This window comes from Podospora pseudoanserina (assembly GCF_035222485.1).
Source record: "Podospora pseudoanserina strain CBS 124.78 chromosome 7 map unlocalized CBS124.78p_7.2, whole genome shotgun sequence".
NCBI lineage: Eukaryota > Fungi > Ascomycota > Sordariomycetes > Sordariales > Podosporaceae > Podospora > Podospora pseudoanserina.
In genome coordinates, this window is record NW_026946672.1 from 1,158,264 (window position 1) to 1,185,950 (window position 27,687).

Sequence of the window (27,687 nt, forward strand, 5' to 3'; positions counted from 1 at the left end):
AAAAACCCAGCGTCCCATCCAATTCAGGAACCCACATCTTATTACCCCATATTCTCGGTCTTTGCTTGTTTGCCAGCAAGCTCCAACCAACCCCACCACCCGTGTAACCATATCCTATCTCCACCAGTCCATCCACACCAAGCAAGCAGTTCCAATTGTTCCACAACGGTCACCAACAAGATAGAACAAGCGAAACAAGAAGCGAAAAAGCAAATGCATCATTCTGTCTGTGTCTGTGTGTGTGTGTGCGTGTGTGTGTTGTATTCAGCCAATTCAATTGTGTAATAAAGCGAAAAATGTGTGTTTTATTTGAGCGGTGTGACATGTCCCATCCGTCCGTCCGTCCGTATCCATCGTGATAAAAAGAAGAAAGCTCCGTTCATGCCAAGAGTAAAATAAAAAAGACGTGACAAAGTTAGGTATATACATTTCAGACAGCAAGAGAAAAAAAAAAAAGAGGCCTGTGTTTCCTTTGCCAATAATCTCCAATAATATGCCGCCACCTCCAAGAAAGTTATAAATGCTAAAAGTAGAGTAGTAAGCTCAGATGTCCTCCTCGAGACCCCCCGAAACGAATAATAGTCCTCCTCCTCTCCATGACTTGTCATCCTCCAAGGAATAAAAAAAAGTTGCTTTTTTCCCATCTATTGTCTTCAGATAAACCCTCGCCCATGCCGCTAAGCTTTTTGTTGAAAACACATATCCCAAACATGAAAAACAAAATTAGTAGTAAGTGACAATGAAGAAAGGCACCAAGAAGGGGAGGTGGTTTGTGATGATGTGGGACGTTAACCAAGTCCACGGCAACCGCCAATCCCTCCCTCCCTCTTCCCCTGTACAGCGCGTGCCCAGCCGAGGGACCAACCCCGCGCTAAGAAATGCAGGTGTGCCCCAGAAAACGCCTCTTTTTCGATGCTGGCCTGTCATGTGCCAAGACAGATGTGGAAAGCCTGAGGATGGCATCCCCGCCGCTCCCCATGCTGAACCGGCTCACCCGTGTGTGGGGTACCGAGAAATCAAAAGATCCGGAAAGCTGCATGAGTGGCAGCTGGGTTTGGGAGGTGTGATGCTGCTGCTGCTGCTGCTGCTACTGCTGAAGCACAGCCAGCACACAAGAGAGGGCAGATCTGTGCCGTTCAGCACCCCGCGCGGAATGTTGCACTGCAACAGCTCGGCCAACCAAACCCCCACATGGAGAGAGATAAAGAAGGATCAGAAGAGTCCTTTCCTAATCAAGACAGCTCTTGACTTTGCGTCCCTGGGTCCCAACGACTGCAATCAGCGTTGCCCTTTCCGACAGCATCGCTGCATTGCCATGTGAGGCTACCCGCATCCGACTCCTCGCATGACTTTCAATGCGGGAGAACTACCTCCCGGAGGCGAGCATGGGTGTGACGAGTTCGATGCTCTTTGGTCTGGAGTAAACACCAGGCCTGCGTGACGGAAGGGGTCTGTCAACCGAGGAGCCGTAGTGATCGTAGTACGCCCCGTCGTAAGTGGTCGAAAAGTAACTCGAGGTGGGTTTCGTGTACGAGTTGTCTGGGCTTGTAGCAGTGCCCCTGCCAAACGACCAGACACCGCTGTGGGAGGTACCCATCATGGGTGACGTGGGACTCGGTGGGCGGATGTATAGTGACGCCTTGAGCGCATTTACGGCCGTTGAGGGCGGGGAAAAGTGCGTAGAGCTAGGCCTTGAAGGCGAGGCGCGGGGCACGATATCTCTAGGCTCTGGAGCTCCCGAGTAGAAAGGGTACTGAGTAGGTGGGTGACTTCCACGGCTCGGCGCCGTCGAGGCGCTAACCTGGTCATCGTACCGGCATCTAGATTGCATCATTAGCGCTGAGTCCAAAGAGATACATCATCTCGCAGAAGACTCACGTTTCTGAGCAGTAGAGGTTCTGGTCGTCGGCTGGAATGAACTGCTTCTCGCACACCATGCTACATCATTCAGTCAGCCGGGGTTCTTCCAAGGAAATCAAGACGTATGCAAGAACGGCAACCTGGACACTCCCCCAGAGAATGAGGTGCCCGGTGTGGTGGTTGACCCCTCTTTCCCCCTCTTCGCTTGAGGTAACACAAATCACCTGCATGTCAGGTGACGATGCGGGCGGATGGAAAGGGAAGTGCTGCAGTTGCGAAACGTAAACGCTCGGAAACACTTACCAGTACTGCGGGAAGCTCTCCCGCTCCTCATCCCACCAGCGCTCATCGTCCAGTTCCCTCTCTCTGTCCTCGCGACTCCTGCCCAGCTTTGGAGCGCTTTGCGGTGTGATTCTTCTCGTCATGGTGGTAGGTCTGGATGAGTGCTTCCTGTAGTTGGGGTCTGATGCACCGACTGTTGCTTTGCGGACGTCGGTCATGGACGTGTTGCCCGACTTTCGACGGTGGTGATGCATGGAGACGAGCCTTGTGATTGGTGCAGCTCAGGGGAGCTCGAGGTGAAAGCGCAGGGCGTCGAGGCCAGGGAATGCTGGTTGGCTGTAGCTCGTCCAAAGTCACTTGGGGTCCAAGTGTGGGGATGGAGATGGCCCAGACGGGGGGAGGCGGGGAATTTGAAGCTTCAGAGAGCGAGAACTGAAGAACCCGGGATAAAGCCTGTGTGGACAGCTAGGGGTTGGGGGTTGGGTAACAATTGAGCGACGAAAAGATGATCCTTTTGAACTCGGCAATTTGTCGTCCAAACAAGAAAAAGTTTTCCTCGCAATTGGAGCCCAGCAAAGGGGTGTGTCGTGCGGTGGCGAATATGTATGCTGCAGAAGAGATTTTTTTTTTCTTTTCCCTCTTTGTCGGTGCTGTCGGTTGCTGGCGGCCTTTTGTGGACTGTGATGGTCCCTTGGTATTATGCCGGGCCACTCGATAGTTGGATTCTTGGGCCAGTAGTCTGTAATCGCTGAACCTTCGGGGAAGGTGTCTAATAACAGGGCTTGACTCGGGTTGCCGCCCAGCAGTGAGTCTGTGTTGCGTTGCGGTGCTGCTGACGGGCCACAACGTTGTGTGTCGCGACAACTCGTGGACTTGGCGTGCAAATCGGGTAGCCAAACGAGCAGGATTTTACCCCGCGCTTGTGTAGTCGGGATGTCTGTTACAGAAGAGAAGTGACGGTTGAGTTGATGGGAACACAAGTGGAAACTCGCGTGGTGGTGTGTGTGTCTTGTGTAAGTGTAGGTATGAAGATAGGTGGTAGTGTAGCTTGGAAGAGCTGTCTGAATGTCTTTGAACCGAAAAAAGACGGCACAGGCGAAGCTTGAGTGTGTGAGACGACCGACCAAAGGCAGAGCTTTAAAAGACTTGATTCTTTGGGCTAATTATCAGATACTTTTGCGTGTCGGATGACTCCTTTGACCAATTCCTGGGCGCTTCAGCTTGCGCGTGGACCAGCGCCGAGTCCTTCAAGGCTGCTGCCGAGAGCGGAGATGGACGGAGCTGGGTGAGCTTGTTGGCCTTGACCAATCGTCTTTCACCGTCGGTGGGTGTGGTGCAAAGACGGGGAAGTGTATCGAGAGGACAAAGATCCCCGGTCCAAGTGTGTTTCCCGCCAGCGCGGGCTCAGGTCGACGAGGGCAGGGTTAGACCTTGGATCCCCAAGAGCGGATGGAGCGATGTTGAGATCAGAATTTGGTGTGCTGGTGAGACGACGAAGACTGGACAGGAGGCTGGAAGGGTCAGGTTGGCGAGAAGGGCAAGAGGGCGAAGAGAATGTCAGGGAATTGGGCGGGCTGTGTTCTTGTAGGTCACTGGATGGGTGAGAGGGGAGGAGGAGGGTTTCACCTGGGCGCTTTCGTGGGGTGGGTGAACACCCATGATGCAAACGTCAATTGAACCTGTCTTTGCAACACAGTGTGAGGAGTGCCCCTCTTTCGGCCCCAGATCACTGGGCAGTGACGGGCCAGGGGTCCCCAGAAGACGAGCGGGACAGGCCTTGTCTACGATGAAGCGGTCCGGTGACAAATTTCGTGGGGGCGATGGTGGAATCTGGGACAATGGCTGGGCCGGGCAGCACAGGCAATGTTGCGAGAGAATGTTGTGATATTTGGGAATCTGTCAGACTGTCACCGGATGATTCGGTGGCCTTGTGTGATTTTTCAAGAGCCTTGATGAGAGAGCTGCTTTCTGTTTTCAGTCAGTACCTCGCAGCAGCGCACGCACAAGGAAAAAGGCGGACCACGAGGTGGAGGGCATCTGGCCAATCAGGTGCTGATGCCCCTCCAACAATTCTGGGGAAATGCCAAATTCACACTCTCGACACTGCCCACCATGTTGACATTTTCTGGTTCACTTGATCATCACACCGAGTTGCTCTGGTCCAGTCACATCACCATGTTCCAGCCTCATCAGACCCGAATCCCGCTGTCATGGAAAAATTTTCTATCATTTTCCACAGCCTAGGTCTTGGCGTCCACTCCACAACCGTCACGGCCGCCTCACCGTCTGTTGATGAACCAGCAAGCTCACGGATTTCTACCAACACCAGAAAACCCGATGCCAAGGTCTGTAAAGAACATCACGCCATGAACGATCTGCGCCGGGACTGGGTCTGTGGATCGCGGATGGGTCGGATTGTTCAGCAATCTCCATCAGGGTCCTCCAAGCTCTCCCCCCAAGCTCCACCGGCGGCCAGGCACAGCAGGGAGGGTGGTACTATCGAGCCATCAAGGTGTCGTCGACCTCTGCCTCAGCTGCCTCAAAGCCCACCAACAGGGTCATCTTCAAGATAGAGCACCAAAAACACGAGCGATCGGCCCGTGGAACTTTCGTATGCTCCCCGGCCTGCTATCGATCGCTGGGTGCATCATCCGGGCCTTGGTCTGCAGCTACCATGACTTGCCCGTGTTGGAAACCCGCCCGCCCTGGACCGGCACGCAATATCAGGCCGTCCGAGCCATTCAAACGCCTTTTAGGTTCGGCCGCCCGGGCGTGGGGGTTCCTCAGAGCATTGGTACATCAGACCTGAATCTCATCAACAAAATACACTCAACTCGCTCATTATTATTGACTCTCTCAGTCTGGCAACATTACCTTGTACCACCTCAAGAGAGCTTCCATCTCAGACTCCTATCATCGGCCATCATGACATCCGTGCATTGGCAGCACTGCCGGCCATCTCGTCTCTCTGCACCACCCCCCCGCTTTCGATCTGGGCGGCATATCTCTACCGCACCCTCGACAGATTGCTGCATCCTCGGAGTGACGCCAGACGCATCTGGGTAGAGCAAGCATATCTCGTATGCACCCTGTCTGTTGCACCAGCGTTGACCGAGGTGCCGGCGGCAGGCGGCCGGCCAATATCCCGTCGTCCGCGGAGCATAGGAATCTTTTTGACCGGTGCGGGATGCACGGCCAGAAGCAGGCCCATCGTCTGGAAGCGGGCCTGTTTGCTACCAGCTGCCCCTTTGCCACGGACTGGAGGACGAGATTAGTGACGTGCATTGTCGATCATGCTAGGAATACCACCTCACCTCTTGATATGGTGGCATAGTGTAGGGGATGAGGGGTCACGTCTCACACGCACGCTGGTTCGGAAAAAGGTACAGCCCCTTTGTTTGATAAGGCACACAGTGAAAGACTCCGACTTGGTTTCCGAGATATGGGAAGACTCTTGTCCCCCGTATCTCGACCCTGACGGGTAAGCCCGGGTTTTGGAGGTTGGCGGCGGTGCAGCAGGGGCCTCAGATCAATATACCTGGCGTTGGCAGACCCCGAATCCGCTCAGGTCCACGGTAGTCTCGATGACCCCTCGTCGTCATCACCATCATCATCATCATCCAGTTGCTTGGTGGGAATGGCACGGCGATTGCTGCAGGTACGCTAGCCGCAGCAGGGTTCTGATCCGAAAGCTCTTATCTCGGTGCTATGGGTTATCAGGAGGGGTAGCATATGGCTGCAACCGAAGCCTTGCCCAGCTTTGATCCAATGCCGGGAGTTTGGCCGAGATATCACGGCAAGTCTTTTTTTCTTCATGTGGGATTCTGCCTGCCTCCCACGCAGGAGAGATATTGGGGGTCTCAGTGGGGACGTGCACGGGGGCCTTCCGTGATGTTTTGTTTCTCTTCTACACCACTCTTGGCACAGCTACACACAGTGTGTGCTTTTACAGAGGGGCAAGCCTCGGAGACATCCGGGTGTTGAATTGCTTCAAACTCTCTCTCTCATTATTATCCACACAACCACCCACGGGGGGGCTGTGTCCCGACTTTTTGTCGAGGATGACTGAATTCGAGATTTCGCTGACGTCTAGGAATTTGCCAGTGGGTAAGGATTCTATGTTTATAGCCAGGCAATTCGGGAGAATCTCCCGCCTCGGGGCGGAGATCACAGGGATTGTCGGGGCTCCACCGGAGATCCAATGCTTAACACAACCTCCATTGTGTCAGGCTCTGCCTTGTCAAGCCTTCTTGATGACTCCGGTCTCGCACTAGGATGTTGCCGGTTAGTTATCAGTGTCGACTCATCGCTTCACAGCAAAGTATTATTCTTGGAAACAGTCGGTCACCGTGGCGACAATCACGCAAGGCTATGAAATATGTCCAAGATTGGAGCAAGTGGGAATGGTCCCGACAGTTCGGTCCGTTTATTTTTTTCTTTCGGCACATGTCTTGACCTTGTGTCAGTGACACAAGTTGTCAAACTGGTAGCACTTGAACAATGTGGATCAACAACACAAAAAGCAAAAGGCTTCACTTCCCAGGTCTCGTGATCTATCCCCGACGTCCCCGAGTATGCTTCTGTCCTTCCCATCGGCGTCCTGATCTCAGACTTCGGGATACACACAGACGCGGGAAGAAAAAGGGGGATACCCTTTTTTGATACAAGATCGGGCGGGGAGAACATCTGTGCTGTTGCATGAGATATCTCACTGCATAGTTATGGCTGAGATACAAGAGGAACCCGGGGAGAGACGATCCCCCGCGAGACTAATGTAAAAAAAGAAACATCTCGTCGTCATATCCTTCACCGATCACGGTTCCTCTCATCCCTTACATGCATCATCGAGGGATGTGACAGGGTGCAAAAGACACCGAGGACAGGGACGCGGACGGGACACTTTTTTCTTTCTCGGTTCCCTCGGCAGTGGCTTCTCAACTGCCTGACACCGATGCTTTGGATCTGGGAATGTGTTTGGCTGGGATTGGGTGGTTTGGTGTAAGCACACAGTGCCCGCAACTTATGCAGTTTTCTTTTCTTTTTTGCTTTGGGACCCAACCAGATTTTGAACGTGTGTGCGGTGACCGATCGGGTTATCGGGCTTATTATACACTACATACAATACGTCGGGCTTCTATTGTTTTTCTTTTGTTGGGTTTCTGTGTAGGTCCCCTATCAAACGCACAAGATGAAAAGACATGCGTGGCGCTTACGTTGATACACAAGACACAGGACACATGCTACTTTTTACGCGCGGTTGGAAAGACGATGATGGTAACAGGACACCAACAAGGCATAACACCATCTTTTCTTTTTTTCTTTTTTTCTTTTTTTTTTCTTTTTTTTTTTTGCCCCGATCTTTTTTTTCTTTCTTTTTTGGACAACAAAAGTCAGGGGTTTGTTGCACACATCACCAAAGCTGTGTGTGTGAGGGTGTTGTTGATGTTGTCATGTTTCACTTCTGTAAGTCACGTTACAAGGTCTCAAAAGCCCGTCCTTCGGGTTACCAAATGAGGCAAAAGACCGTGCTTGCAAAGAAGGTGTTGGTGGGACTGTACAGTGGCGAGAAAATGCAGTCAGACTTTCGGAAAAGGAAAGAGAAAAAAACGGCAAAAAAACACTTCGAGAAGGTGAGCGGCACAGTACAGTACGAAATGGGATGATGGAATGGGGGTAACATTGAAGCTTGCGGCACTGCTTGAACAGACGAAAAAGGCGGCACTGATTAAGATTGGACATGGATATCGGTTCAACCAAGGAAATTGTTGTCAACATTCCCAGGCGGCTAGAATATGGCAACAGAACAAAATGCTATTTGTTGGGGGGAAGGGGAAAAAGAAAAGAAAAGCCGATGGAACCCGTAAAGCTGCCCGTCCCATTCGGTGGTTCCAGATATGAGATATCAATGGTGTCAGCGGGGGGACCGTTGGGAGTGGTTTTCTTGGACTTTCTTGGATTTCTATAATACTGGGTCTTTGATATGACGAGACTACAACGTAGTGTTGGTAGGTAAAGTGTCGGCGAACCCGATATGATCCCTCTTTTTCCTGTGAGCGTGATAAAAAAGCCGGACTTGTCACTACTCCAGCGAAGGGAGTAATATAGTGCTTACCTACCAGAGAAAAAGTCGGAACCGCATTTCGTTGGAGTCGGATGGATCACGGAGTTTGAATAGTAACAACCCCCCCCCCTCCCTCCCCTCACTGGCCAGCCTTTTTTGAAACCCAGTCCCACCAGCCCTATCATCATCATCGGACAGAAGCAAACAAAAATAAGGTGCTCACCTTCCCACACCTTTTTCTCACCGCTCGCAAGCGTTACTTGCGGCGGTTAGATAGACCGGTGTGTGCGTGCGCAAGTCAGCGGCTTGGTCAGGGCTTGGAAGGGTTCATGTGTGTGCGTGCTCCCCCGAGGATGATTGAGTGGGTGGGTGTGATGACCAGTGTGACGGGTCTGGGATACGGGGGGTCATGGTGATGCTCCCAAGACGGGAAGAAAAAGATGGTGTGAACCAAAAGGTCGGTTGCTCGCATGGGGGTTTGGTCAGGTGAGTTTGTTGCCTTGTCCCTTTTTTTTTTTTTTTTTTTTCCTTCCCTTTTCTATCGCACTGTGTCGCCATTGTACACAACCTGGCCGAGTTGACAAGGCTTGTGTGTGTATGTGGTTGATGGTACTCAAATGCAAGGTACCAACAACCACCTATCTACCTACCTACCTACCTACCCCAAGCAAATAGAAAAGAAACAAACTGCCGCTTTTAGTACATCAACCTGACTCTTTTGAAAAAAAAAAAAAAAAAAAAAAAAACTGCAAACTGTGTGTGGGGGGTATGTTGATCTGTCATATCCAGGACCGTCTTAGGACCTTTAAGGGTAACAACAGAGATAGGGTAAACTCGGTTTAGGTAGATTACGGGTCTGATCAGACACAAGTTTTGGTACGAAAACGGTGTTGTGGAAGCAAACATGTTGCTGGAAGAGGAAAGTCGTAGTAGCTCTTGTGCGTTGAGTTTGGGACCTGTGATGATATCATCTGACAGTGAATGAAAGAAACATGTTCCTAATCTTGGTAGGACACAGTGGTTATGCTAGTCGAGTCACCAATAGACGGAACCAGAGGCAGAAAGCTCAACGTGCAAAGATCAAGAGACATTGCACTAAAACACTCCAATTCAAAGCTCAGCTCAATTCGCATTCCCCTGAACCACCCCCCCTTCCCCCAACCACCAATGCTCATGCCATTAACCCAAACACCCCTTCTCCCTTCCCTTGCTCCCACCTCTTGCTCCCACCCCTTCCTCCCACCCCTCCCCCCTTTTCCATCTCAGTGTCCCTTTTTTAAAAGTCCATCCACAAACATTACAAAACACAAAACTTGCTCAATATTAATAACATGATAATATAAAACAACAACAACAACAACAACAACCACCCACCTCCCCTCCACTTCCAACATCCATCCCACCTTCTTGAACCCAACCAACAACACACACAAAAAAAGAGAGACAAAAGAAGAAGAGATCATTGCACCGGCCTCGAACTAGCCATCTCTCCATACCGTCCTCTATGCTGCGTAGTATCATACGCCTGCAACACTCTCGTCTGCGACTCGTCCGCCGCCGAAAAGGCGTACCCCCTCTGCTTCCTCATCCTCTGCACCTGCCTCACTTTTCTAATCGCCTTTTGGAATTGTTCCATTCTGTTTCCCCAATGTTAGCATCCAATTCCCTACCGCTTGCGAGTCCAAAAAACATACCTCGGCCTATAATCCTGAATATTATACTTTTGAATCTCCTGCACATGGTGATACGCCTCCGGCTTCCACAACCTCTTGCTAAACTTCCACGCAAAATCCCTCGACAAGCACAAAATCGCCAGCGTCGGCATCTGGATCCAAAATTGCGGGCTGGAAAACAGCAAGGGGATGATCCCGTGGTATTCCGTCGAAAAGTTGAGCTTGGGCGCGACAATGCCGTAGACAGCTACAAACACCACCCAAATCACAAACGAGCCTGGGATGGCGATGACGTGGTACTTGGTCCAGTTGTTCGTCACCAACGCGGCCTTGCCAAGAACAGTCAACAAGACGGCGCCGTACATGGCTGTACCCCAGACCCATTTTCCGGCGGGGACGCTGTTGCCTTGGACACCATCGTTGATCCAGAAGAGGGAGCCGCCAATGTAGAGCAGGAGAGAGTGGTAGACCGCGTTGGAGATCCAGGAGGCAAAGACGCGCTTGTTGAAGAAGCTGTTGCTCTGACCAAGGTTGTAGAGTTGGGGATAGCGGTCAAGCAGGCGGGCGGAGACAAACTGGTCGAGGATACCAAGTACGAGGGGAGGGAGGACCGTGTAAAAGACGTTGTAGAAGGAGAGGGTCCAGGATTCGTAAATGACTTCACCAGAGAAGACGTTTTGGAACGTGTACTGGGATAACAATTAGCATGATCTTCACCCTTTCAGTTCTCACACAGAAACCTACCCAAAACTGCGTCAGATACAAGGTAATGTTCTTGTAAAAAGAAAACAAAATAGCCTTCGCCACACGGTGATAACTCCACGCACCGTGCACAAGCAACAGCTTCCTCAGGTACCGGAACTGAGCAATGGAAACATCAGCACTGCGGGCAGCCTGGAGACCTTCCATACCACTGATACCAATACCAATATGAGCAGCCTGAATCATGGAAACGTCGTTGGCTCCATCGCCAATAGCGAGAAGAATCGACTGCTTCTGATACTTCTTGACCAGCTTAACCACCATGGCCTTTTGCAGGGGAGACACACGGCAGCAAATAACCGCCTTGCACATGACCGCGAGATCGAGAAAAAGCTTCTCCATGTCCTTCTCCAGGGCATACGTTAGGGATTTTCCATCAATGACCAGAGCCAGAGTATCCATCTCAATCGTCGCATCGGTTTGATTCCGAATGGCATCAATCTTCTTTTGCAGGTTGTCCCTTGTAGCATCGGCATCCTCCTCGTTAACAATGAGCAGCATCATGTCTTCGCTGAGAAGCTTGCAACTCATGCCAATATTGATGGCAGTTTCTTGTCTGTCGCCAGTGAGGACCCAGACCTTGATACCGGCCTCCTGAAGCGTGTGAATAGTCTCGGGGACACCATCTTGCAGCTTGTCCTCAATAGCGGTGGCACCAAGCAGGTAGAAGTCATGCTCAATGAGCTCCGCAGCCTTGTCGAGTTCGTCTGCGCGGTTTCCGCCGACAGTCGTCTGGGCCTTTTCATAGATCTGGAACCACTCCTGGAACTCATGTTCAGGAACCTCGCGCATGGCCAAGCACAGAGTCCGGAGACCTTCCGACGCATACTCCTCGAGATGGCGAAGCGTGACATCGACATGCGGGTTGTTATCGTTCAGACGCTCCAAGATAACAGTATCAGCACCCTTGGTGTAGCAGCGAACCACCCCGTCAGGGCAGCGGTATATGGTAGTCATTCTCTTTCTGGTGGAGTTGAACTCGCACACAGCCAAAAGCTCGTACTCGAGCCTTTCACCATTGGCCTCGATAATCACAGCGCGGGGCTTACGAGCCACAAACTTGTAGCCCAGCTGCACAGCTCCTTCGACAAGAGCACCTTCGTCAGGAGAAGCAGCCTGGTACTTGATGTTGCCAGTGTCGCTCGTCTCGGGGATAACCGTGTGGCAGGTGGCCAGCAGGGCAAGAAAGTGGTGAATGGCCTGGGCGCTAGGGTGGCTCTTAATGTTCTCCCTGAGCTGCCTAAACTCATGGATGCCAACTTCGACACCATCCTCCATCGTCGGCACGCGGTCCTCGGGCACCTTTTCGGCATACATAATTCCAGCAATCGAACACGCCTTGAACTCCATCATATTGCAGGTCAAGGTACCAGTCTTGTCGGAAAACACATATTCCACCATGCCCAACTCCTCCACCAAACTCGACGTGCGGCAGTTCGCAGGGGTGTCGTTGACGTCGTAGTAGATATCCATATCGTCATTGATGAGAATGCCGTGCCAGTACTTGACCAATTCGAGGGTGACGAAGAGAGAGATGGGAACCAAAGCGGAGAAGAGCACCCAGTACGTTACCATATCCTTGATAAAGAGACGAGCAACAGCAGCGGCGCCGTCCATGGAATCCAGGTAGAGATAAGCGAGGGCGTCACCTTGAACGCTTTGCTGGACAAGATGACCGATGGTAGAGATGGCACTGAGAACCAAAAGAATACCGACGAGAACCAACACGAGGGTGTTGAGCTGTTTCTCAACCCTGGTGCGTTTGATGGGGGTCGCCGTTGCATTTCGCATGAGCTTGGTCTCGTGGCCGGTGAACACAACCACACCGTGGATCCAGGGGGTGTTGCGCAAAGTAGCACCACGAAGCAACAGCTGCTCGGGATTCAGGGGCAGCTCTTTCTCTCCTCCACCAGCCTGCATCGTTAGGGTAGCTTCGTATGTGTAAAGGCTGCTGTTGGGCTGCTCGGACTTGATCCTGCCTCCCAACCTGCCAAGATCACTCGAGCTAACCATTGTCGACGTCTCGGGTAGGGCCTGCTTGATTTTCAGATTGGTTTCTCCATCCAGGTTTGCGGTTTCGATATAGCACAATCCTTCCGGCTCCGAGCTTGCCACCAAGACCAAATCGGCCGGGAAAGGCTCCTCGGACTCAACCCGAATAATGTCGCCCACAGAAACATTGATCCACTTCGTTTCCTCAAAAGATGACCCTCGTAAGATCCGCGCCTTGGACTGGTTTAGGGCCTTGTCGGCCTGTTTTCGCCGGTAATCCTCCACCAACTCCTTACCCGCTGATACCAACAACACAACAATAAGGGGACCGATGGTGGTGTATCTGTTTGTTGGCGACAGGCCCGGAATCTGCTGCAAGCCAGCGGTGAACAAGAAGAAAATGTTGGCAAACTTCGAAAACTGCTCAAACAAGAACTTGGGCAGAAAGGTAGCAATATTGTACTTGGCCGTCGATACGTGGTTGTCGACGTACTTGTTTGCGGCGTTCGCTGGGGGGTTGTTGAGATGGATGATTCGGGGTCCGAGTGTCGACGGGTCGGGCTTCGACCGTCCGAAGCCGAACTTGAAATTCCCCTTATCCTTCGGCGGAGGAGCCCCCCCTCCGGCACCCCCGGGTTCGGGTCTTGGTCCCGTCCGTGATTCCGTCAGTGGCAGATCCATTTCCGAGTATCCCTGACCCATTCCAAGCTTGTTTTTCACTCTTCCGAGCAAGCCGCCACCCAGGCTCAGAACACTATTACGGTTCCTCGCATTGGCCGCCGCTGCGGAATCAGCGCCGGGCGCTCCCCCGGCCTGGTAATATGAGGTCCCATCCTCCGGATAGTCGTCAAAGTCGTCGGCGTATCTCTGGTAGTTGCCTAGATCTGACGTCTGGCTGTATTGCCTGTTGACCGGTTGCGATCCATACGGGCTTGCGGGGCCTGCGGCGGAAGCCGATGTGCCAACAGGTGGTGGCCCCCTCCCTCCTGGTTGTTGTCTTTCCTGTCCAGAGCCTACAAAGTCATCGTAGGATACCGAGGGACGCGCCTGCGCACCGTCCTGGTCGTAGGCATATGAATTTAAGAGGTCGTCGTCGGTCAAGGCTGACCGCTGGCCTGTGCTGTATACGGGCTGATCATTGTCGAGATCGAGCAGGAGATCATTTCGCGGGGGCGCGGGACCCCCGGGAGGCGGACGGCCTGTCATGCCTCAAGGCGTCGCCGCTTCGGCCAATCGGTGGTGGGAGACACGGTCAAGGGGTGTGTCGAAGCATAAATCAATGGGCAGATCGATGGGACGCGGGGGAATCGTTGTTAGCTGTAGTCGTCGTGGTACTTCGTGTGCAGTCGTGAATTGGGTATGTATGTCTAGGTCTATCGCAAACTCGGGGCGGGGTGTGGTGTTGCGGCGTGCGACGAGCTGAAGTTGCAAGTTAAAAAAAATAACACGGCGCCGTGTTCTTTGATATGAGAGAGCACAGCCTCCTTTCATCAACCGGCGGAGGATTCGCGGACTGGGGTCTGGGCTACAAGACCCGTTGTCGTCGTCAGCCGTGGGCCCCGTAGGTTGTCTCTCTGCGCCCAACTCCAGTGGGCAAACGTTTCGAGCGATGGCTGTCAAAGCCGAGGATGTCGTAACAACGTGATGCTGCCGAGCAGCAAGGGGGGTGGTGAGGTAGTGATATGAAGAACTGGAAACCCAAGACACTTTTTGGCGGGCTTCTTCAGGAGAACGGCGCAACCTGACTTTGGCTGTAGGGAGTGCTAGCGCGGATTGCCTTGGGACGTCACAGCCCTGCCTGTAAAAGCCGGCCCCTGCGAAGAAGTGTTTCGGAGTGGCTGACAGCAGCCAATCACCGACACGAGGCCGCCTCAGAGCTGTCCCACGAAGAGTGACTAAGCAACTTGCTTGGTAGGCGTCCACTGCAGTGGCGGACCCTAGCTTCACTTACAGCAACTCATCTCATCTTTCATCATTCATTCATTCGCTCACTCACAACGGGCCATATCTGACACGGTCACCAGCGCATTTGACGCTTTTCCAAACCGACCTCACAACCAATCCAGAACAGCAATACCGATTCTTCACATCAGACAAAATGGTCTGCGGAAAATGCCAAAAACTCAGCTCAACCACACTAGCCACGCCGGGCGTCAAGAAGAAGAGTGAGATGTACTACGGCTCAGCCGCCTCATCATCAGCATCGTCGTCCAAATCAGCCACCCTCGGGCAGAACGGCATTTCCAAGAGCAAGCTGCTGTCAAAAGCGGCGAAGAACCCATATGCTCAGTATTCGAGTTCTTGCACGCAATGCAAGACCAAGGTAAACCAAGGGCACACATATTGCCACAAGTGCGCATACAAGGCAGCTGGTGGGTTTCTCTTTTCTGGTTAGCAGTTGGGATTGTTAGCTGACATTGTCACAGCCTGCGCCGTGTGTGGTAAGCCAGAAAAGAAAAAGTCAGCAGCAGCGCCAATTGTGGATGGCACCAAGAGGTCTCTGAAGTGAGTGATGAAGATGGGACTGGTGGAGGTCGGGTCAGAAGGTCAGGCGCCAGGCATCGGGAACTGACGCGAGGTGTGTATCATTCCCTGGGTTTCATGTTCATTGCTAAATCAGGCGTTTTGGCGCATTTCACGGGCGGTCTCGTTCAGAATTCTCAGTCATAACAAACATAGTAAAATCGAAATTATCCTAAACAACCGTATTATATCATAAACACACCTGACTTGCCACCCCCAATCTTGTCTCTTTCAAATCGAAGCCTTGAACCCCAACGCCCTCCCCTTGAGCAACTCCCCCACAAACTCCCCAATAGCCTTGTTAACCTCTTCCGGATTCTCCCACGTAGCCCAATGATTAGCCTCCACCTCTCTCTTGATCAACCCCCTGGGGAAAAACTGCTCCATATTATCCGCCATCTTCGGCGGCAAGGCAGTGTCCCTCGTCGCGGTAAGAATCATGCCCGGCACCTCAACCTTGCTCTTCCCCTCCTTCACCAAATCAGCCTTCTCCTCCTCGTAATTCACGTCCCACGTCCGGTAGTAATTCATCGGGGCGTGGACCCCGTTACGCTCATACTGGTCAACGTAAAACTCCAGCTCCTCCTCGGACAACAACTCTGACTTGTCCACTTTGACTCCTTCGTCAAAAAGGGAGAGGTCAATCCCCACGTTGGCGACGAAATGGCCCTTGCCGGTTTTGCTGTCTTTGCTGCCGTAGAGGATGTTTAGAAACTTTCTGATGCCGTCCCTCCCGGCGGCCTGGATTTTGTTTTCGAGGGTGGGATCTTCGAATTGGAGCTGGTAGGCAAAGTTGGGGAGGAACTGGTCGATGAGGACCTTTTTGGGGATGTAACCCTGGCTGTTGGGGGCGTTGTAAGGGGTGCAGATGCTGAAGACGCCCAGGATGAGGGCGGGGTGCCGGAGGGCGAGGCGCCAGACGATGGCGCCGCCCCAGTCGTGGCCGCCGAGGATGATGGGGTGGGAGGGGGAGACGAGCTGAATGAGGGAGGCGAGGTCGGTGGAGAGGGATTTGTAGGAATAGGGCGGGATGGGGGAGGGGGCGGAGGAGAGGCCGTAGCCTAGCATGTCGGGGACGATGACGCGGAGGGAGAGGGAGGTGAGGAAGGGGATTTGGTGGCGCCAGCCGAAGGAGAGGTCGGGGAAGCCATGGATGAGGACTACCGTCGCGGCGGGGGTGCCGCTGGAGGGGAGGGCTTCGAGGTAGTGGTAGGTGTGTCCTGAGGGGAGGGTGGTGGTGTGGTGTTTGACGCGGGGGTCGTTGGGGACGAGTTTGTCGACCATTTTTTTGGCGGTTTTAGGGGGCTTGATTCTGGAAAAGGGGTAAGTAAATAAAGTTTGGTGATGACGGTGGTGGTGGCGTCAAGGGGGTGGTGGTGTCTTACCCAACGGTGTTTATGCGTGGTGTCTCTCAGGGGCTGTCAACGTCTACCATTCAACGTCCAACCAAAGACACGCAACCGAGTTCAAATTTCAAACCCACGCTGAATGAACTCTCAAATCATACAACAAACCAAAAGAAGTGATGATGGTTTATATACCAACTCACAACCCTACTGCAACAATCATACCTGCAATCGGTTGCATGAAGCCCCGCATTTCCCTTTCAACAGCTGCGTCATGAATTCCGATCCCGAGTCTAAGCCGTTGCTTGCCCATGCAGCAAAGCCAAGAGCTCCCCCCCTCATGCCACCCAAAAGGGCCAACCGATTTGATCGATTCCGGGAACCAGAATCCATATCCAGGTACCACGGCCGAGGCATTTGCTTGGTGGATTTGTGAGCCTCTAATAAGAAATCGGCAGATATAGTACCTACCTATGCAAGCCGCCATTGAAATTGATTAGCTGATGTTAACTCCGCTTTGCTCCGTCCTACCTATCTACTGTGCTTTATCGCCATCAATCCATCATTGACTCCAACCAAGCAACAAAATCTCTTTTCATCTTCTCTGGTACACTCCCATCAGTTGTGAACCCTTAGCGAAGAGACCCCCTTTTTTTGGTGTTTTGTCTTCTCGTATCCAAAAACCAACAACCCCTTGCCCACTTACTACCCCCCAAATCCTGCCTGTCAACTGACCTCGCTACCGCAACCCACTCGGCCACCGCCGGAACGGCATCACCATCTTGGGCAACTGTTCAGCCTCAAACCCCCCTAAACAACGGGTGGCCACGGAATGAAAACAAACAACTCAGTTGCATTTTCCGCGCCCTGACTTGAACATCTCACCGTCAAAAGCAAAAAGCATGTAACTAATCAAGTAATCGTTACCTATTCCTGGGTCATTCATCCGGTCTTACCTCTCACGACATCTCAAATCCATGCACGCCAATGTTGATGTTGAATGATTTCGTGATCCATACTTCTTCCACAGCACACAACCACCAGTCAAAGTCATCCCCGATCCTGGTGATCTGATCATTTTAATCAAAGCGGCTTGTCCCGATATCATTATTTCATCATCCGTCTCGTGCCCGTCAAAGACTTTCCTCAGTCTGGCCCTGGTATACCACTCAAATGCCTCCCCCGGCCTCTGAATTCAACAAGAATAGCAAAAGAAAATCGTAAGACAAAAATAAACGAAATCAACGCTCCAACAAAAGGAGACCCATGACTGATGATTAATATCCCATCTCCAACTCCCATATCAAAACTTCCCAACTCGATGCCCACACGATAACAACGCAGCCGAAGTATTAGTAAATAACTGTATCCTCCGCATCCTGCACCATCACCTCGTCGTGATGCTGATCCGAGCTTCGTCGCTTCTGTTCACTGTCCTTCTCCTTCTCTTGAACCTGTTCGTTCTTCTTGGGCTGGTGGTCATCCACCTCCATCTGGGTATCTTTTGGCAGGCTGTCCTGCTGATGACGAACATCATCGCCGCTATCGTTTTCGGAAATCGGTGCTGGTTCCCGTGGTCTGTCTCTTTCCCGACGGCCGTCTTCCTTTCTGGTATGTGCTGGTTCTCGACGATGACTATCCTCCCTAGGACGTACAGGTGCCGGCACCGGAGCCCCCAACTCACGATACCTCCTCTCCCTCTCCCTCTTCCACACCGCCAACTCCCTATCTATCCTGTCTTCCGCATCACGGACCTGATTGCTAACCGTCCGTGATTGTTCCCGCGTTAGTTCCCAAGGGCGGTAGAGCTGCAAAAAATGTTAGCTTTATGTACCCCATCCCACCCCACAACCAAAGGTTGAAAAACTCACAATCCTCGGATAACTCCTCGTCATCAAACACCTCGCCTTCTCCATCCTATCCTCATGCCTCGCATGCATACTCTTCTCATCCACCTCAATCTGATTCATCATCCTCTCCCTCCTCCCCCTCTCCAACCTCTCCCGCCTGTGCTTCTCATCCTCCACCTCCTGCCTCTGCACCCTCTCATGCTGCCTCCGCTCGATATCCTGCCTCCGTTTATGCAAATTACTACCTTCCCTCGTCTGCCCGCTCAAAGTCCCCAAAATCCCACCAAACAGCCTCTGGCCGCGCTTGCGCTCTTCCTGGGTGACTGACTTTTTTGGTGGTGGGGCCAGCGGTTCCTGCGGTAGCGGGGCCGGTTGGCGGTAGCTGTCTCTTCTTGGGTAAGAAGAGTTGGGATGTCTTTGGTGGAATGGACTGCGGGATCGGTTGTCATAACCTAGAGGGTCTCCTTGGTGAGGAGGTCCCCTGTGATCATCATGGTAGTCTGGCAAGTCGTCGACCCGTGAGCGCTTGGCTTCTGCGTTGGAGGGTGATGGGCTGGAGGAGGCTTTTCGCTTGTTCCTGTTCCTTGAGGGGAATTCTTCGAGTTCGGCCATTGGAGTTGATTTCTGAATGTTTGGTTGACATATAAAATTGTGAGGTGTCGCGCGCACGCGAAATGGAAGTTGGGGAAACAGTGACGATCACCTGTTCACTCGGCGCTGTCCACTTGATGCTCCGGTGTTGTCGCAACAGCAGCGAAAGAAACAAGATTGCGGTCAACTTGCCCAGCAGAGCTCGTGATATAGACTATGGTCGCCTCGACAACAAAATAAAGAAAGAAAAGAAAGCGGAAACACACAACCCCCAGCAACCACGAGGGGGGATGAGAATCACAGGCTGGAAACCCCACGGCTTGTCCCTGAAGCTTAGCTCCAGGTTTTCTCCACAGAAGCAGTGCAGCGCTAATTTGTGGAGAATGGAGAAGCAAGCAAGGCAAGGCAAGGCTGGGCCACTGTGAACAAATGCGCCACACTGTGTTGCGCTCGCCTGCCGAGGCTGATAAATTACAACCTTTTCTACTGAAATCGTCGCGTATCTTTACCGCGTCCGACTATTTGCCTGCCACTTTAACGACGGCAACCTCTACCTCCCACCATTCTCTCCAGACAACCCTCATACACCCCGAACAAACCCACCGCGACCATGTCCCGCCACCACCCGTACGTCCCCTCCCCATCCCCCCCAACCCGGCTAACCCCCCCTCCAGAGACCTAGTAATGTGCCGCAAACAACCCGGCATAGCCATCGGCCGCCTCTGCGACAAGTGCGACGGCAAGTGCCCCGTCTGCGACTCCTACGTCCGACCCACCACCCTCGTCCGCATCTGCGACGAGTGCTCCTTCGGCAACTACCAAAACAAGTGCGTCGTCTGCGGCGGCGAGGGCATCTCGGACGCCTTCTACTGCTTCGAGTGCACCCGCCTCGAAAAGGACCGGGACGGGTGCCCAAAGATTATCAACCTGGGGAGTTCGAGGACTGATGTACGTTTCCCCCCTTACGCTCTATATATGGCGGCATGGATACTAATGTCTTTGTCAACAGCTGTTTTACCAAAAGAAAACGAATCGGACGGGGTTCTAGTAGGGTGGTGCCCTGGGCTGGGCGGTTTTGTTTTTTGATACTACCATGCATGATATTTTGCGTTGCGGTGAGGATTGATGTCATCTAGATGTGGCTTCAAGGAGCGGAGAAGAAGAGCATAGAAACGGCGTTCATGGCGTTTGGGAGCAAAGAGAAAAAAGAAACGGACATTTGTCATTATATACCCCTTGCGAGCGTGGGAGGACATATATTCTGTCATGAATAAACACACTGCAGATTTCAAGTCCAATGAGTACCCAAGTGGAATACTTTTGTTCTTTTTGTCTTCTCTCTGCGCTATACTAGTCTTATACTGGAAACTGATATTATTCTTCTCTTTTCTCATCTCCATCATGATGATGCAACAAGTCTTGCGAAAATACAACGTGCATAACAAGGAAAACAAATTAAGTGGGTAAAAACAAGACCGGAAGAGAGCGCCCCAGCTCGCGATGCAAAGAAGAATCACAACACAACATGATATACAGCCCACAACCCATTAACGGGATACAGCCACATGCCCGCAAGTCACTCAGATATAGCTGACCTTGGTCCCCATCCCCGCCGTGGCAGCCACCTTCCCCCAAGCAACCCCCACCAGCCTCATCACCCTCTCCCTCGTCCTCTTCCTCCCAAACACAACCACCAACCCAATAATAAACGCCAAAAACCTATACATCGCAAACGGGTTCATCTGCCACGCCTTGGCAAACTGATCCACCACCCCCTTCAAATTCCCCAACACCACCGTCGCCCTACTGGCCAACGTCATGGTCCCCTCACTATCCCTCCTCGCCTTCCCCCCCGAAGGACCCCCCACCGGCATCTTCGCCCCCGCACCACCCCCCTTCTTGATACTACTAGGCGGCACCTTTGCCAACCCCCCCTTCCTCTTCTTCACCCCACCACCACCACTACTCGTACTACTGCCCCCATCATCCAGCCCAAAATCCCCCTCCGTCACCCCGCCCTTCCCCTTTGTCTTGCTCTTCCCCGCAATCCTCTCCTTCCTCTCCTTCTCCTCCCTCTCCCTCCTCACCCTCTCCTCCTCAAGCCTCTTCCTTTCCCTCTCCTCATTCTCCGCCCTCAACCTCCTCGCCTCCTCAATATCCCTCTTGATCCTCTCCTCATTCTCCTTCCTCTTCAGCTCCTCAATTCTCTCAAACTCCTTTTGCTCCTCCTGCAGACTGTCAAGCGCCTGCAGGAACGCCTCGCGACGCTCCTCGTCCAGGACGGGGGAGACAGAGATGAATTCCTTGGCGTAGACCCACTCCTGGTTGCGCGGGAGGACGTGCAGGGTGTATAGTTCCAAAAGTTTGAGGCGGGAGGCCAAATCCCGCGGGGTGTCGGTGCCGTTGCCTCCATTGCGGGAGATGACGCTGTTGGAGCGCTCGCGGAGGTGGGGAGGACGGGAGCTGGACCGGGAGAAGTCTGCCGATGTGGGAAGGGGGGAAGGGGGAGAGGAGAGGTAGTTTTCTAGGCGGGTTTGGGTGTGGGTTTGGGTTTTGGCGTGGGCTAGGAGGAGGGTTGCTCTGCATTGGGGTGGTTAGTTATTCGTCGGGAGCGAAGAGAGAGGGGGCATACAAGTTGATTACCACATCAGCATCAACATCGCCTTCTACCCCGTGATAACCATTCTTTACCACCTCCTCCCAAATCTCCCCATCCTTGACTTTGTGGCACAAGGCGCGCCACTCGGCCGTCCCAAAGGCGGCTTTACCCTCTTCGGAATCGAGCTCGAGGATCGCGTTGAGGATGGTCAGGTACAAGGACCATACTTTGATGCGGGAAGACCGGGAAGCTTTCGCTGCCGGGGCTGGGTCGAAGGGGCTGTTGGGGTCGTTTTCGGTTTGGGGGACGGGGGAGACCAGAGGGAGAACGGTGGAGAGGGCTTCTGGCAGACGACGCGTGAGGAAGAGAGTAGAGGCTTGTCGGTAGGTCTTTGTGATGTGCGAGGAGGAAGAGGTGGGCCGGGGGGAGTTCATGGACGAGGAAAGGGAGGAGATGCTTGAGGTCATGAGGTTGGTGCCGTTGCTGTTGCCGTTGGGCTCGGAGCTGACAACAGATGACCGGTTGGAGGAGGGCGCCATGGTGGGAAACTGCGCGCGGGTGTGTTGTGCAGAGTTGTCAAAGTGTCAAAATGTGTGTGTGTGTGTGTGTGTATCGCGACCACAGTAAAGTGTCGTCGAATTGGGAGGTTGGGGGCTGAGGATGGACCTGAACCAGGTTATCAAAAACACGCGCTGTGGCTGGCTGAGGTGGGCGAGGGCAGTCCAGCAACGGTGGTAGGTGGTGTGTGAATTGACTTTTTGGCTGTTTTTAGTGCAGACTGGAGGCCATCGTGGTGTTTCTTCAGACGTTTTCTGATCTCTGTCCGCCCAGTCCAGCGCAAGCGGAGAAGCAGGAACATGTGCCCCCGGTGAACCTGCGGGTGGTGGTGGTTCAAAGCCGTGCGCTCCGTAATTTGCAATTGGCCGGGCTTCCTTTCTGGTGCTGGTCCCCCCCCGAGCCTCGGCTATCGGTGTGCAGCTTGGCCTGTGTCTTTTGTTGGCCGCGTCGCATCAAGAGCAACAATTAATTGGTGGGGAAGCCTGTTCGCTGGTTGCGGTAGAAAGCGACTTGGGTCTCCCAGCAAAAATGGCATGATGGAGCAAGTCTCGTGCTATCTTGCCTGAACCTCCAGATGTTAGTTCTGCTCGCTTCAGCACGTGCAAGATGCTCGACATCATCACCAGACCCTAAGAAGTGTTAAGCTTCGCATTAAGCTAATCTGCAGGCCCGTCATTGCCATCGTGGCCATATCTCTATGGTCATGGCCGTTTTATAACAGTCGACGGGAACATTGCGTCTTCTTGGTTTGCAGGTGGGAAGTGGGATGGGTAGACCTTGAAGGGGAAGAACAGGCGGGTCATCTCCTCCGGGGATGTCACCAGACGACAAGCGGTGTGCCATGCGGCAGTTCTTTGTCAGTTCATGATGGGTTTTTTTATCAAAAGCAACGTGAAGAACATGTCAAGATGACTGTAAATTCTCGTCACTTCCGGGAGCCCTTTACCTTCACTCCTTTGAGTTATGTTTAACCGTCCAAGATATTCTGTTACATAGACTTCAAAGTCATTATTTTCATCTGATCTCAAGAATTTTAGCCCCGCAACCGAGATCCGGGGAACGGTGGTGGATCCGGAGTGCCAAGATCAAATTCTCGGACGACATTTGCCGTGTTTCTAGGCCAATGGATCCGGGGCCGAGTTTCTATTTTCTTTCCCCGAGCCTCAGGGGGATCGGGCACTTTTCATCTGTGAAGAGCTGTATCCTGGGCACAATACTCAAAATTAACGTCAAATAAGAGAGAAAGGCTGTTCAAACAGACCCCAAGTACACCAAGAACAAGGTGGTTGGGTTACACACCTCATCTCCTATTCTTTAAGTGAGTGTTTTAATTTCCTTCTGAGTCCAAACTGGGAACAGCGTCTGTATTACAAGCTGATGAGTATGAAAAGGCGAACGAATGTACTCAACGAATGGAAGTGCTGAAGGTGGCTAGATATACATGAGGCCTGTCAAAAGCATGGTGGTAAGCAAAGCAGAGAAAGGGAAGAACAGAGGTAATGGAACAAGGTTGCTAAGCTTCCGCAAGCATTTGAACAAATACGGGAAACCTCTCCCACCTACAAGCAACACATGCCGCCATGTGTCAAGGCTGCTCCTTCCCCCAATCCCCAACACCATCGCTCCTTCCCTCACTGCCCTCACTCGCTCCTTCCCTTCCCGGGAACATAAGTTCCCTTTCCAAGATAGCATTTCCAACCAGGGACGCCTGGGGAGGGGCAAATGGCTAAGTGGTATTAGGAGATGCCCGAAACAGTTGCAGATCCAGGAGCCTAACAAAACATTTGGCGTCGAAGTGAACCCCGAGTTCGAACCAATCACATGGCGTCAAAGTCTTTTGACTTTTTTGTAGATTTTTTTCCGCAAAAGTAAACAATAGCCCGTTTCCACGTCTCTTTCTTTTTGTAACCACTTTACATTTTTATTACGACTTCCTTCTCGCCGACTGCCTTCTCGTCTACTGTTGTCTTGTGACTATTTCCCAATATGTTCATACCCATCGTTGAGCCATCACCACCATCACACAACAACAACAAGCTGCAACGATGATGAGCGAGCAGGAACGGAGCAGGCATCTCGAGTCCTAGCAAAGAACACGATCATGTATATTATTATACCAACAAACCCCCTCCTCAAGTCGGTCCCATAGGCCCCATAAACGCTGGCGAAGTAGACGTATTCGTGAAGCTCCAATCAAAATCATCCATAAACACACTCCAGTCAAACCGTTGAAACGGATCCGCCAGTCCCAAATCCGCATTTGCCGTTGGTCTCGGTCCTTCATCTATTCAAACACCCTCGGTTAGCCTCTCCTCATATTGTTCTTCTGTTTTCTGTCGTCCAAACTCACCAACCCTCTCAACCCCTCCCACATTCACATTGTTATTTTCCACCTTCTCCCCCCCATCCTCACCCCCTTCCGTCCCCCCAGGCCCAATCACCCCCCTCCCATTATCCCTCGCATCCTCCACATCCCTCTTCCACCTCCTCAAGCAATCAAACGTCAAGCTCGCCCCCAGACGATGTGTATACACGCTCACCCCCGTCCTACACCAGTGATTCGACCTTTTTCTCATCTCCCAGTAACTTTCCAGCATGCTCGCACATCTCACATGCAAGTCCCCTTCTTGCACAGAACATATCCTCAGCGCTCTAATCGCTTCCTTGATCAGCGCGTCAACAGTGTCTGCCTGAAACCCCTTGGTATAAGAAGCCAAATGAACCCTCATCACCACGCAGATCGCCGACAAAAGAGTCCGAAACACAAAGTGAGGAGCGTAGTGCAGAAAGGCTGTTTCCCGGTGTAGTCTTGAGGCCGCTTGGTGGATAAGGGATTCGGCCGTGGTGTAGCATTTGATGAGGTTCCTTTTGAGGAGCTCGGGGCTGTAGCCGGGCAAAGGCATGAAGTAATAAGTTTGGATCTCGAGGAGGGTAGACAAAAGGGTGAAATGGTCGAGGTCTGTTACCTGTTAGCTTTGTGTCGTTGACACCGCCACATACAGCGAAAACTGTGTACCTGAGTTGTCTGGATACAACAGCCTCTGAACCTTGGTGTACTCCTCCTCCATGTACGCCACCAAGTGATGGCTCACCCCCTGAGCTTCCTCCAGCGAAGCACACATGGTCCTGCTCACCCGGTTCGCAAACCGCGCTGTTTCCAAATGCAGGTAAAAATACCTGGGTAGTGGAAACTGACTGCTGCGATCGAGCAACTGGTCAACTGTCTTGTTAAACAATGAACTAGCTGATGGGCAGCCCATGTATGCCGACACCCGATGAGAGATGATGGCACATCCCGCCCAAGTAAAAGTAGCCTCTTCGTCTGTCGTGTCATTCACCTCGGTGGCATGCTTGAACTCCGAATGGGTTCCCCTGCCGGTATGAAGCCCCATCAAGAAGGACGAGTTCATGGCTATCCCTGCAAAGATCATTGATGGATCAGACAAAAACCTGATTGTGGGAAAGGGCCATGTTGCTAGTAGCAAGACAGCGTTGATGACTGATAGATCTAGTGGCGGTTGTGAGATGGCGCTCCATATTTGTGGCAGTAGGGAGTCGATCAGAAACTGAAAGGCGGTGTCGTCCCGGGAGAACCGGCGGCAAGCGGTCATGATGATGGCCCAAAAGAGGACCTGCCCTCGTCGGTAGCATGCATTTGGGTCTTTGGTGCGAACTATTGGGAGGTAGGGGTGGAAGTGCTCAAAGTACTTTTCAAAGTAGTAGTCTATGTCTTCCCCTGAAAAGACTCGAGACCCGAGTGCCCTTGGCTCGGCAGGGTGCTGAGTGTGGCAAGTTGTCGACGGGACATTGCTACCTGCTGGTGTAAGTGGTGGTGGTACAACAGCATTTTCGCTAGAGGCTGAGCAGAGCCTGGGCCGGCCGAAGACGGTGCTGCTACTGGCGTTACTGGCACTGATACTGGTGGTTGACAGAGACGGTATATAGCTGGGCTCGGTGGAAATAGACTGGGCTCGTAGGTGGAGATGGGAGGGTTGGTGATGCTGGTGAAGATCAAGAATTGGGCGAGGAGCTACCACGGCGTCCTTGATATTCTGCACTTCAGCAGCCAGTTCTTCCAGTTTACTGTGTGAGTGAATGCCGATGGTTAGTCTTGGATACTAAGCTGAGTCGAAATTCATGTTACCTCCTCCTCGACGTCCGCTTATGACTTTTATCCACCACGCATTGGAGCTCGAGCTTGGAGCATCGTAGACATGGCTGGCCCGAGGCAGAGCTGGCATTACAGCGCACTTTGGCATCCCGGCACCGCACACAGGCGGTATTGCGTCTTATGCGTGCGTGTTCAGTGATCTCACTTGGGCGTGTCGGTCCCGGAATGTCTCGGGTGTTTTCGGGAAACCGAGGCTGGGATGGTTCGACCGGAGAGCATCTGCTGGTGTTCTCTTGCTGTGCCATGATGGCGAATAATCTGGGGTAGCACACAGCGGTGGTGGTGTTTCCGTCGATTCAAGGAGGTGAGGTTACTGGAGACAGCAGAAACACATCTCGCCATCCCATGATTGAAAACCAAAAGGGCCCTGGCATTGTCAACAGCAACATCCTCGTGATGAGGAGGCAACAGCGTCTGAAAGCGCGCGAGATCTCGAAGCAATTGCGTGCACCCGCCTACAGCGAACTCGGCGCCAGATGCATACTAGTCCGCCCGGGTCTCTTTGGCAGTTGCACCCTGCCGTAGCCCGAAGCGGTAGGAAGCATGCACCCCCCCATTCCGTCTTCTGGCCGGTGCCACTTGCCGGACAGCATCCGATCTTCTGAGGTTATATAAGGTAGGTAGACTGCCCCATCTTCCACGTAGGTATATATAAAACTCTCTGGCCATTTCCTCTTTGCTATCAGACCTACAAAAAGCAAGTCTTTGAAGAAGAAAGCTCCTCGTAGGGCAGACATCTTCAACGGTTAGCGGAGTTCGCCCGTCCCCTAGCGGCTCCCCCACCCGCTACCTAAGCTTAACGGCAAGTGGGGTGCAGATGCCAAGCCATCATGTCTCTGTGTAAGTCGGTCACTTCAGTCCAGTGAAAGCCCTCTTCCGTTGCAACGGGCGGGCAAAACAACCCGACTCGGGGGACTAGTTCGCTGACGAAAGCCTCATGGACCAATTAATCTCACTGTAAAGGGTCTTATCTCCGTGGTGGTGGTGCTCAGGGTCTAACGACACAATGCATATCTACGACAAAGGACCCTCTTTATCAAACAACCACGGTCTTGGATGGCGTTATCCAGGCTAACCCAAACAATTGTTAAACGGCCGGTATACCCTCTCACATTTGTAATCAATCTTATCTGATTTCATGACAGGTCCTACATCTCATAACACAGCCACAATCAGGTCGATGAAGGAGGACTTAAGAAGACACCTCAATAGCGGTTTCGGAGGGGTTCTTGGGTTGGAGATGAACATGTGAAGTAAGACAGCGGCTTACCAAAGACTATTCGTATTATCATCCAAGCATTCAGTCTCATAGTTTCGAATCTTGTCAGAAAGCGACATCTCATTTATGGACTCATTCAACGTCTTCTTATATACTTTAAGCAAATAATCTTGATCGCAAATACAAGAAACTAAGTGGCC

At 52.4% G+C, this 27,687-nt stretch overlaps 8 protein-coding genes across 8 annotated transcripts; 2 read left to right on the forward strand and 6 right to left on the reverse strand.

Annotated features, from left to right (window-relative positions):
* Positions 1 to 350: 350 nt before the first annotated feature.
* On the reverse strand, positions 351 to 4,299 carry QC764_701800 (uncharacterized protein). Its single transcript, XM_062949844.1, has 3 exons — positions 2,164 to 4,299; positions 1,879 to 1,938; positions 351 to 1,820 (listed from the first exon to the last, which is right to left on the reverse strand). The coding sequence occupies exons 1-3, from the start codon at positions 2,394 to 2,396 to the stop codon at positions 1,367 to 1,369; spliced, it is 747 nt and encodes a 248-aa protein (XP_062796124.1). The 5' UTR covers positions 2,397 to 4,299; the 3' UTR covers positions 351 to 1,366.
* A 5,154-nt stretch (positions 4,300 to 9,453) lies between these two features.
* Positions 9,454 to 14,420, reverse strand: DRS2 (aminophospholipid translocase). The gene is made up of 3 exons (XM_062949843.1): positions 10,621 to 14,420; positions 9,898 to 10,565; positions 9,454 to 9,840 (listed from the first exon to the last, which is right to left on the reverse strand). Exons 1-3 carry the CDS (start codon positions 13,834 to 13,836, stop codon positions 9,663 to 9,665), a joined length of 4,062 nt encoding a protein of 1,353 aa, XP_062796125.1. The 5' UTR covers positions 13,837 to 14,420; the 3' UTR covers positions 9,454 to 9,662.
* Positions 13,998 to 15,349, forward strand: QC764_701780 (uncharacterized protein). The gene is made up of 2 exons (XM_062949842.1): positions 13,998 to 15,002; positions 15,057 to 15,349. The coding sequence occupies exons 1-2, from the start codon at positions 14,729 to 14,731 to the stop codon at positions 15,137 to 15,139; spliced, it is 357 nt and encodes a 118-aa protein (XP_062796126.1). The 5' UTR covers positions 13,998 to 14,728; the 3' UTR covers positions 15,140 to 15,349.
* On the reverse strand, positions 15,293 to 16,986 carry QC764_701770 (uncharacterized protein; the record flags this gene model as incomplete). The annotated part of the gene is made up of 3 exons (XM_062949841.1): positions 15,293 to 16,465; positions 16,703 to 16,919; positions 16,971 to 16,986. The coding sequence occupies 3 exons, from the start codon at positions 16,984 to 16,986 to the stop codon at positions 15,385 to 15,387; spliced, it is 1,314 nt and encodes a 437-aa protein (XP_062796127.1). The 3' UTR covers positions 15,293 to 15,384.
* An 865-nt stretch (positions 16,987 to 17,851) lies between these two features.
* QC764_701768 (uncharacterized protein) lies at positions 17,852 to 19,314 on the reverse strand (the record flags this gene model as incomplete). Its single annotated transcript, XM_062949840.1, has 2 exons — positions 18,371 to 19,314; positions 17,852 to 18,307 (listed from the first exon to the last, which is right to left on the reverse strand). Exons 1-2 carry the CDS (start codon positions 18,959 to 18,961, stop codon positions 17,852 to 17,854), a joined length of 1,047 nt encoding a protein of 348 aa, XP_062796128.1. The 5' UTR covers positions 18,962 to 19,314.
* Positions 19,315 to 19,415: 101 nt separating this feature from the next.
* On the forward strand, positions 19,416 to 20,157 carry ini1 (Pre-mRNA-splicing factor ini1). Its single transcript, XM_062949839.1, has 3 exons — positions 19,416 to 19,567; positions 19,615 to 19,888; positions 19,950 to 20,157. Exons 1-3 carry the CDS (start codon positions 19,551 to 19,553, stop codon positions 19,986 to 19,988), a joined length of 330 nt encoding a protein of 109 aa, XP_062796129.1. The 5' UTR covers positions 19,416 to 19,550; the 3' UTR covers positions 19,989 to 20,157.
* An 82-nt stretch (positions 20,158 to 20,239) lies between these two features.
* Positions 20,240 to 22,630, reverse strand: QC764_701760 (uncharacterized protein). Its single transcript, XM_062949838.1, has 2 exons — positions 21,573 to 22,630; positions 20,240 to 21,520 (listed from the first exon to the last, which is right to left on the reverse strand). Exons 1-2 carry the CDS (start codon positions 22,076 to 22,078, stop codon positions 20,521 to 20,523), a joined length of 1,506 nt encoding a protein of 501 aa, XP_062796130.1. The 5' UTR covers positions 22,079 to 22,630; the 3' UTR covers positions 20,240 to 20,520.
* Positions 22,631 to 23,904: 1,274 nt separating this feature from the next.
* Positions 23,905 to 26,641, reverse strand: QC764_701750 (uncharacterized protein). The gene is made up of 4 exons (XM_062949837.1): positions 26,242 to 26,641; positions 25,114 to 26,180; positions 24,448 to 25,056; positions 23,905 to 24,381 (listed from the first exon to the last, which is right to left on the reverse strand). The coding sequence occupies exons 1-4, from the start codon at positions 26,511 to 26,513 to the stop codon at positions 24,230 to 24,232; spliced, it is 2,100 nt and encodes a 699-aa protein (XP_062796131.1). The 5' UTR covers positions 26,514 to 26,641; the 3' UTR covers positions 23,905 to 24,229.
* Between the last annotated feature and the right edge of the window lie 1,046 nt (positions 26,642 to 27,687).

Coding starts and splice junctions, on each gene's coding strand:
- ini1 (XM_062949839.1), top strand. Junction 19,889..19,949: donor TGGGGAGTTCGAGGACTGAT/GTACGTTTCCCC, acceptor CTTTGTCAACAG/CTGTTTTACCAAAAGAAAAC.
- QC764_701760 (XM_062949838.1), bottom strand. CDS start 22,078: ATGGCGCCCTCCTCCAACCGGTCATCTGTTGTCAGCTCCGAGCCCAAC. Junction 21,521..21,572: donor GCTGATGTGGTAATCAACTT/GTATGCCCCCTC, acceptor ACCCCAATGCAG/AGCAACCCTCCTCCTAGCCC.
- DRS2 (XM_062949843.1), bottom strand. CDS start 13,836: ATGACAGGCCGTCCGCCTCCCGGGGGTCCCGCGCCCCCGCGAAATGAT. Junction 10,566..10,620: donor TGTATCTGACGCAGTTTTGG/GTAGGTTTCTGT, acceptor TTGTTATCCCAG/TACACGTTCCAAAACGTCTT. Junction 9,841..9,897: donor ATTCAGGATTATAGGCCGAG/GTATGTTTTTTG, acceptor TTGGGGAAACAG/AATGGAACAATTCCAAAAGG.
- QC764_701750 (XM_062949837.1), bottom strand. CDS start 26,513: ATGGCACAGCAAGAGAACACCAGCAGATGCTCTCCGGTCGAACCATCC. Junction 26,181..26,241: donor AAGCGGACGTCGAGGAGGAG/GTAACATGAATT, acceptor TCACTCACACAG/TAAACTGGAAGAACTGGCTG. Junction 25,057..25,113: donor GTTGTATCCAGACAACTCAG/GTACACAGTTTT, acceptor AACAGGTAACAG/ACCTCGACCATTTCACCCTT.
- QC764_701780 (XM_062949842.1), top strand. CDS start 14,729: ATGGTCTGCGGAAAATGCCAAAAACTCAGCTCAACCACACTAGCCACG. Junction 15,003..15,056: donor GTGCGCATACAAGGCAGCTG/GTGGGTTTCTCT, acceptor ACATTGTCACAG/CCTGCGCCGTGTGTGGTAAG.
- QC764_701800 (XM_062949844.1), bottom strand. CDS start 2,396: ATGCATCACCACCGTCGAAAGTCGGGCAACACGTCCATGACCGACGTC. Junction 1,939..2,163: donor GAGAGCTTCCCGCAGTACTG/GTAAGTGTTTCC, acceptor TGAATGATGTAG/CATGGTGTGCGAGAAGCAGT. Junction 1,821..1,878: donor AACCTCTACTGCTCAGAAAC/GTGAGTCTTCTG, acceptor GATGCAATCTAG/ATGCCGGTACGATGACCAGG.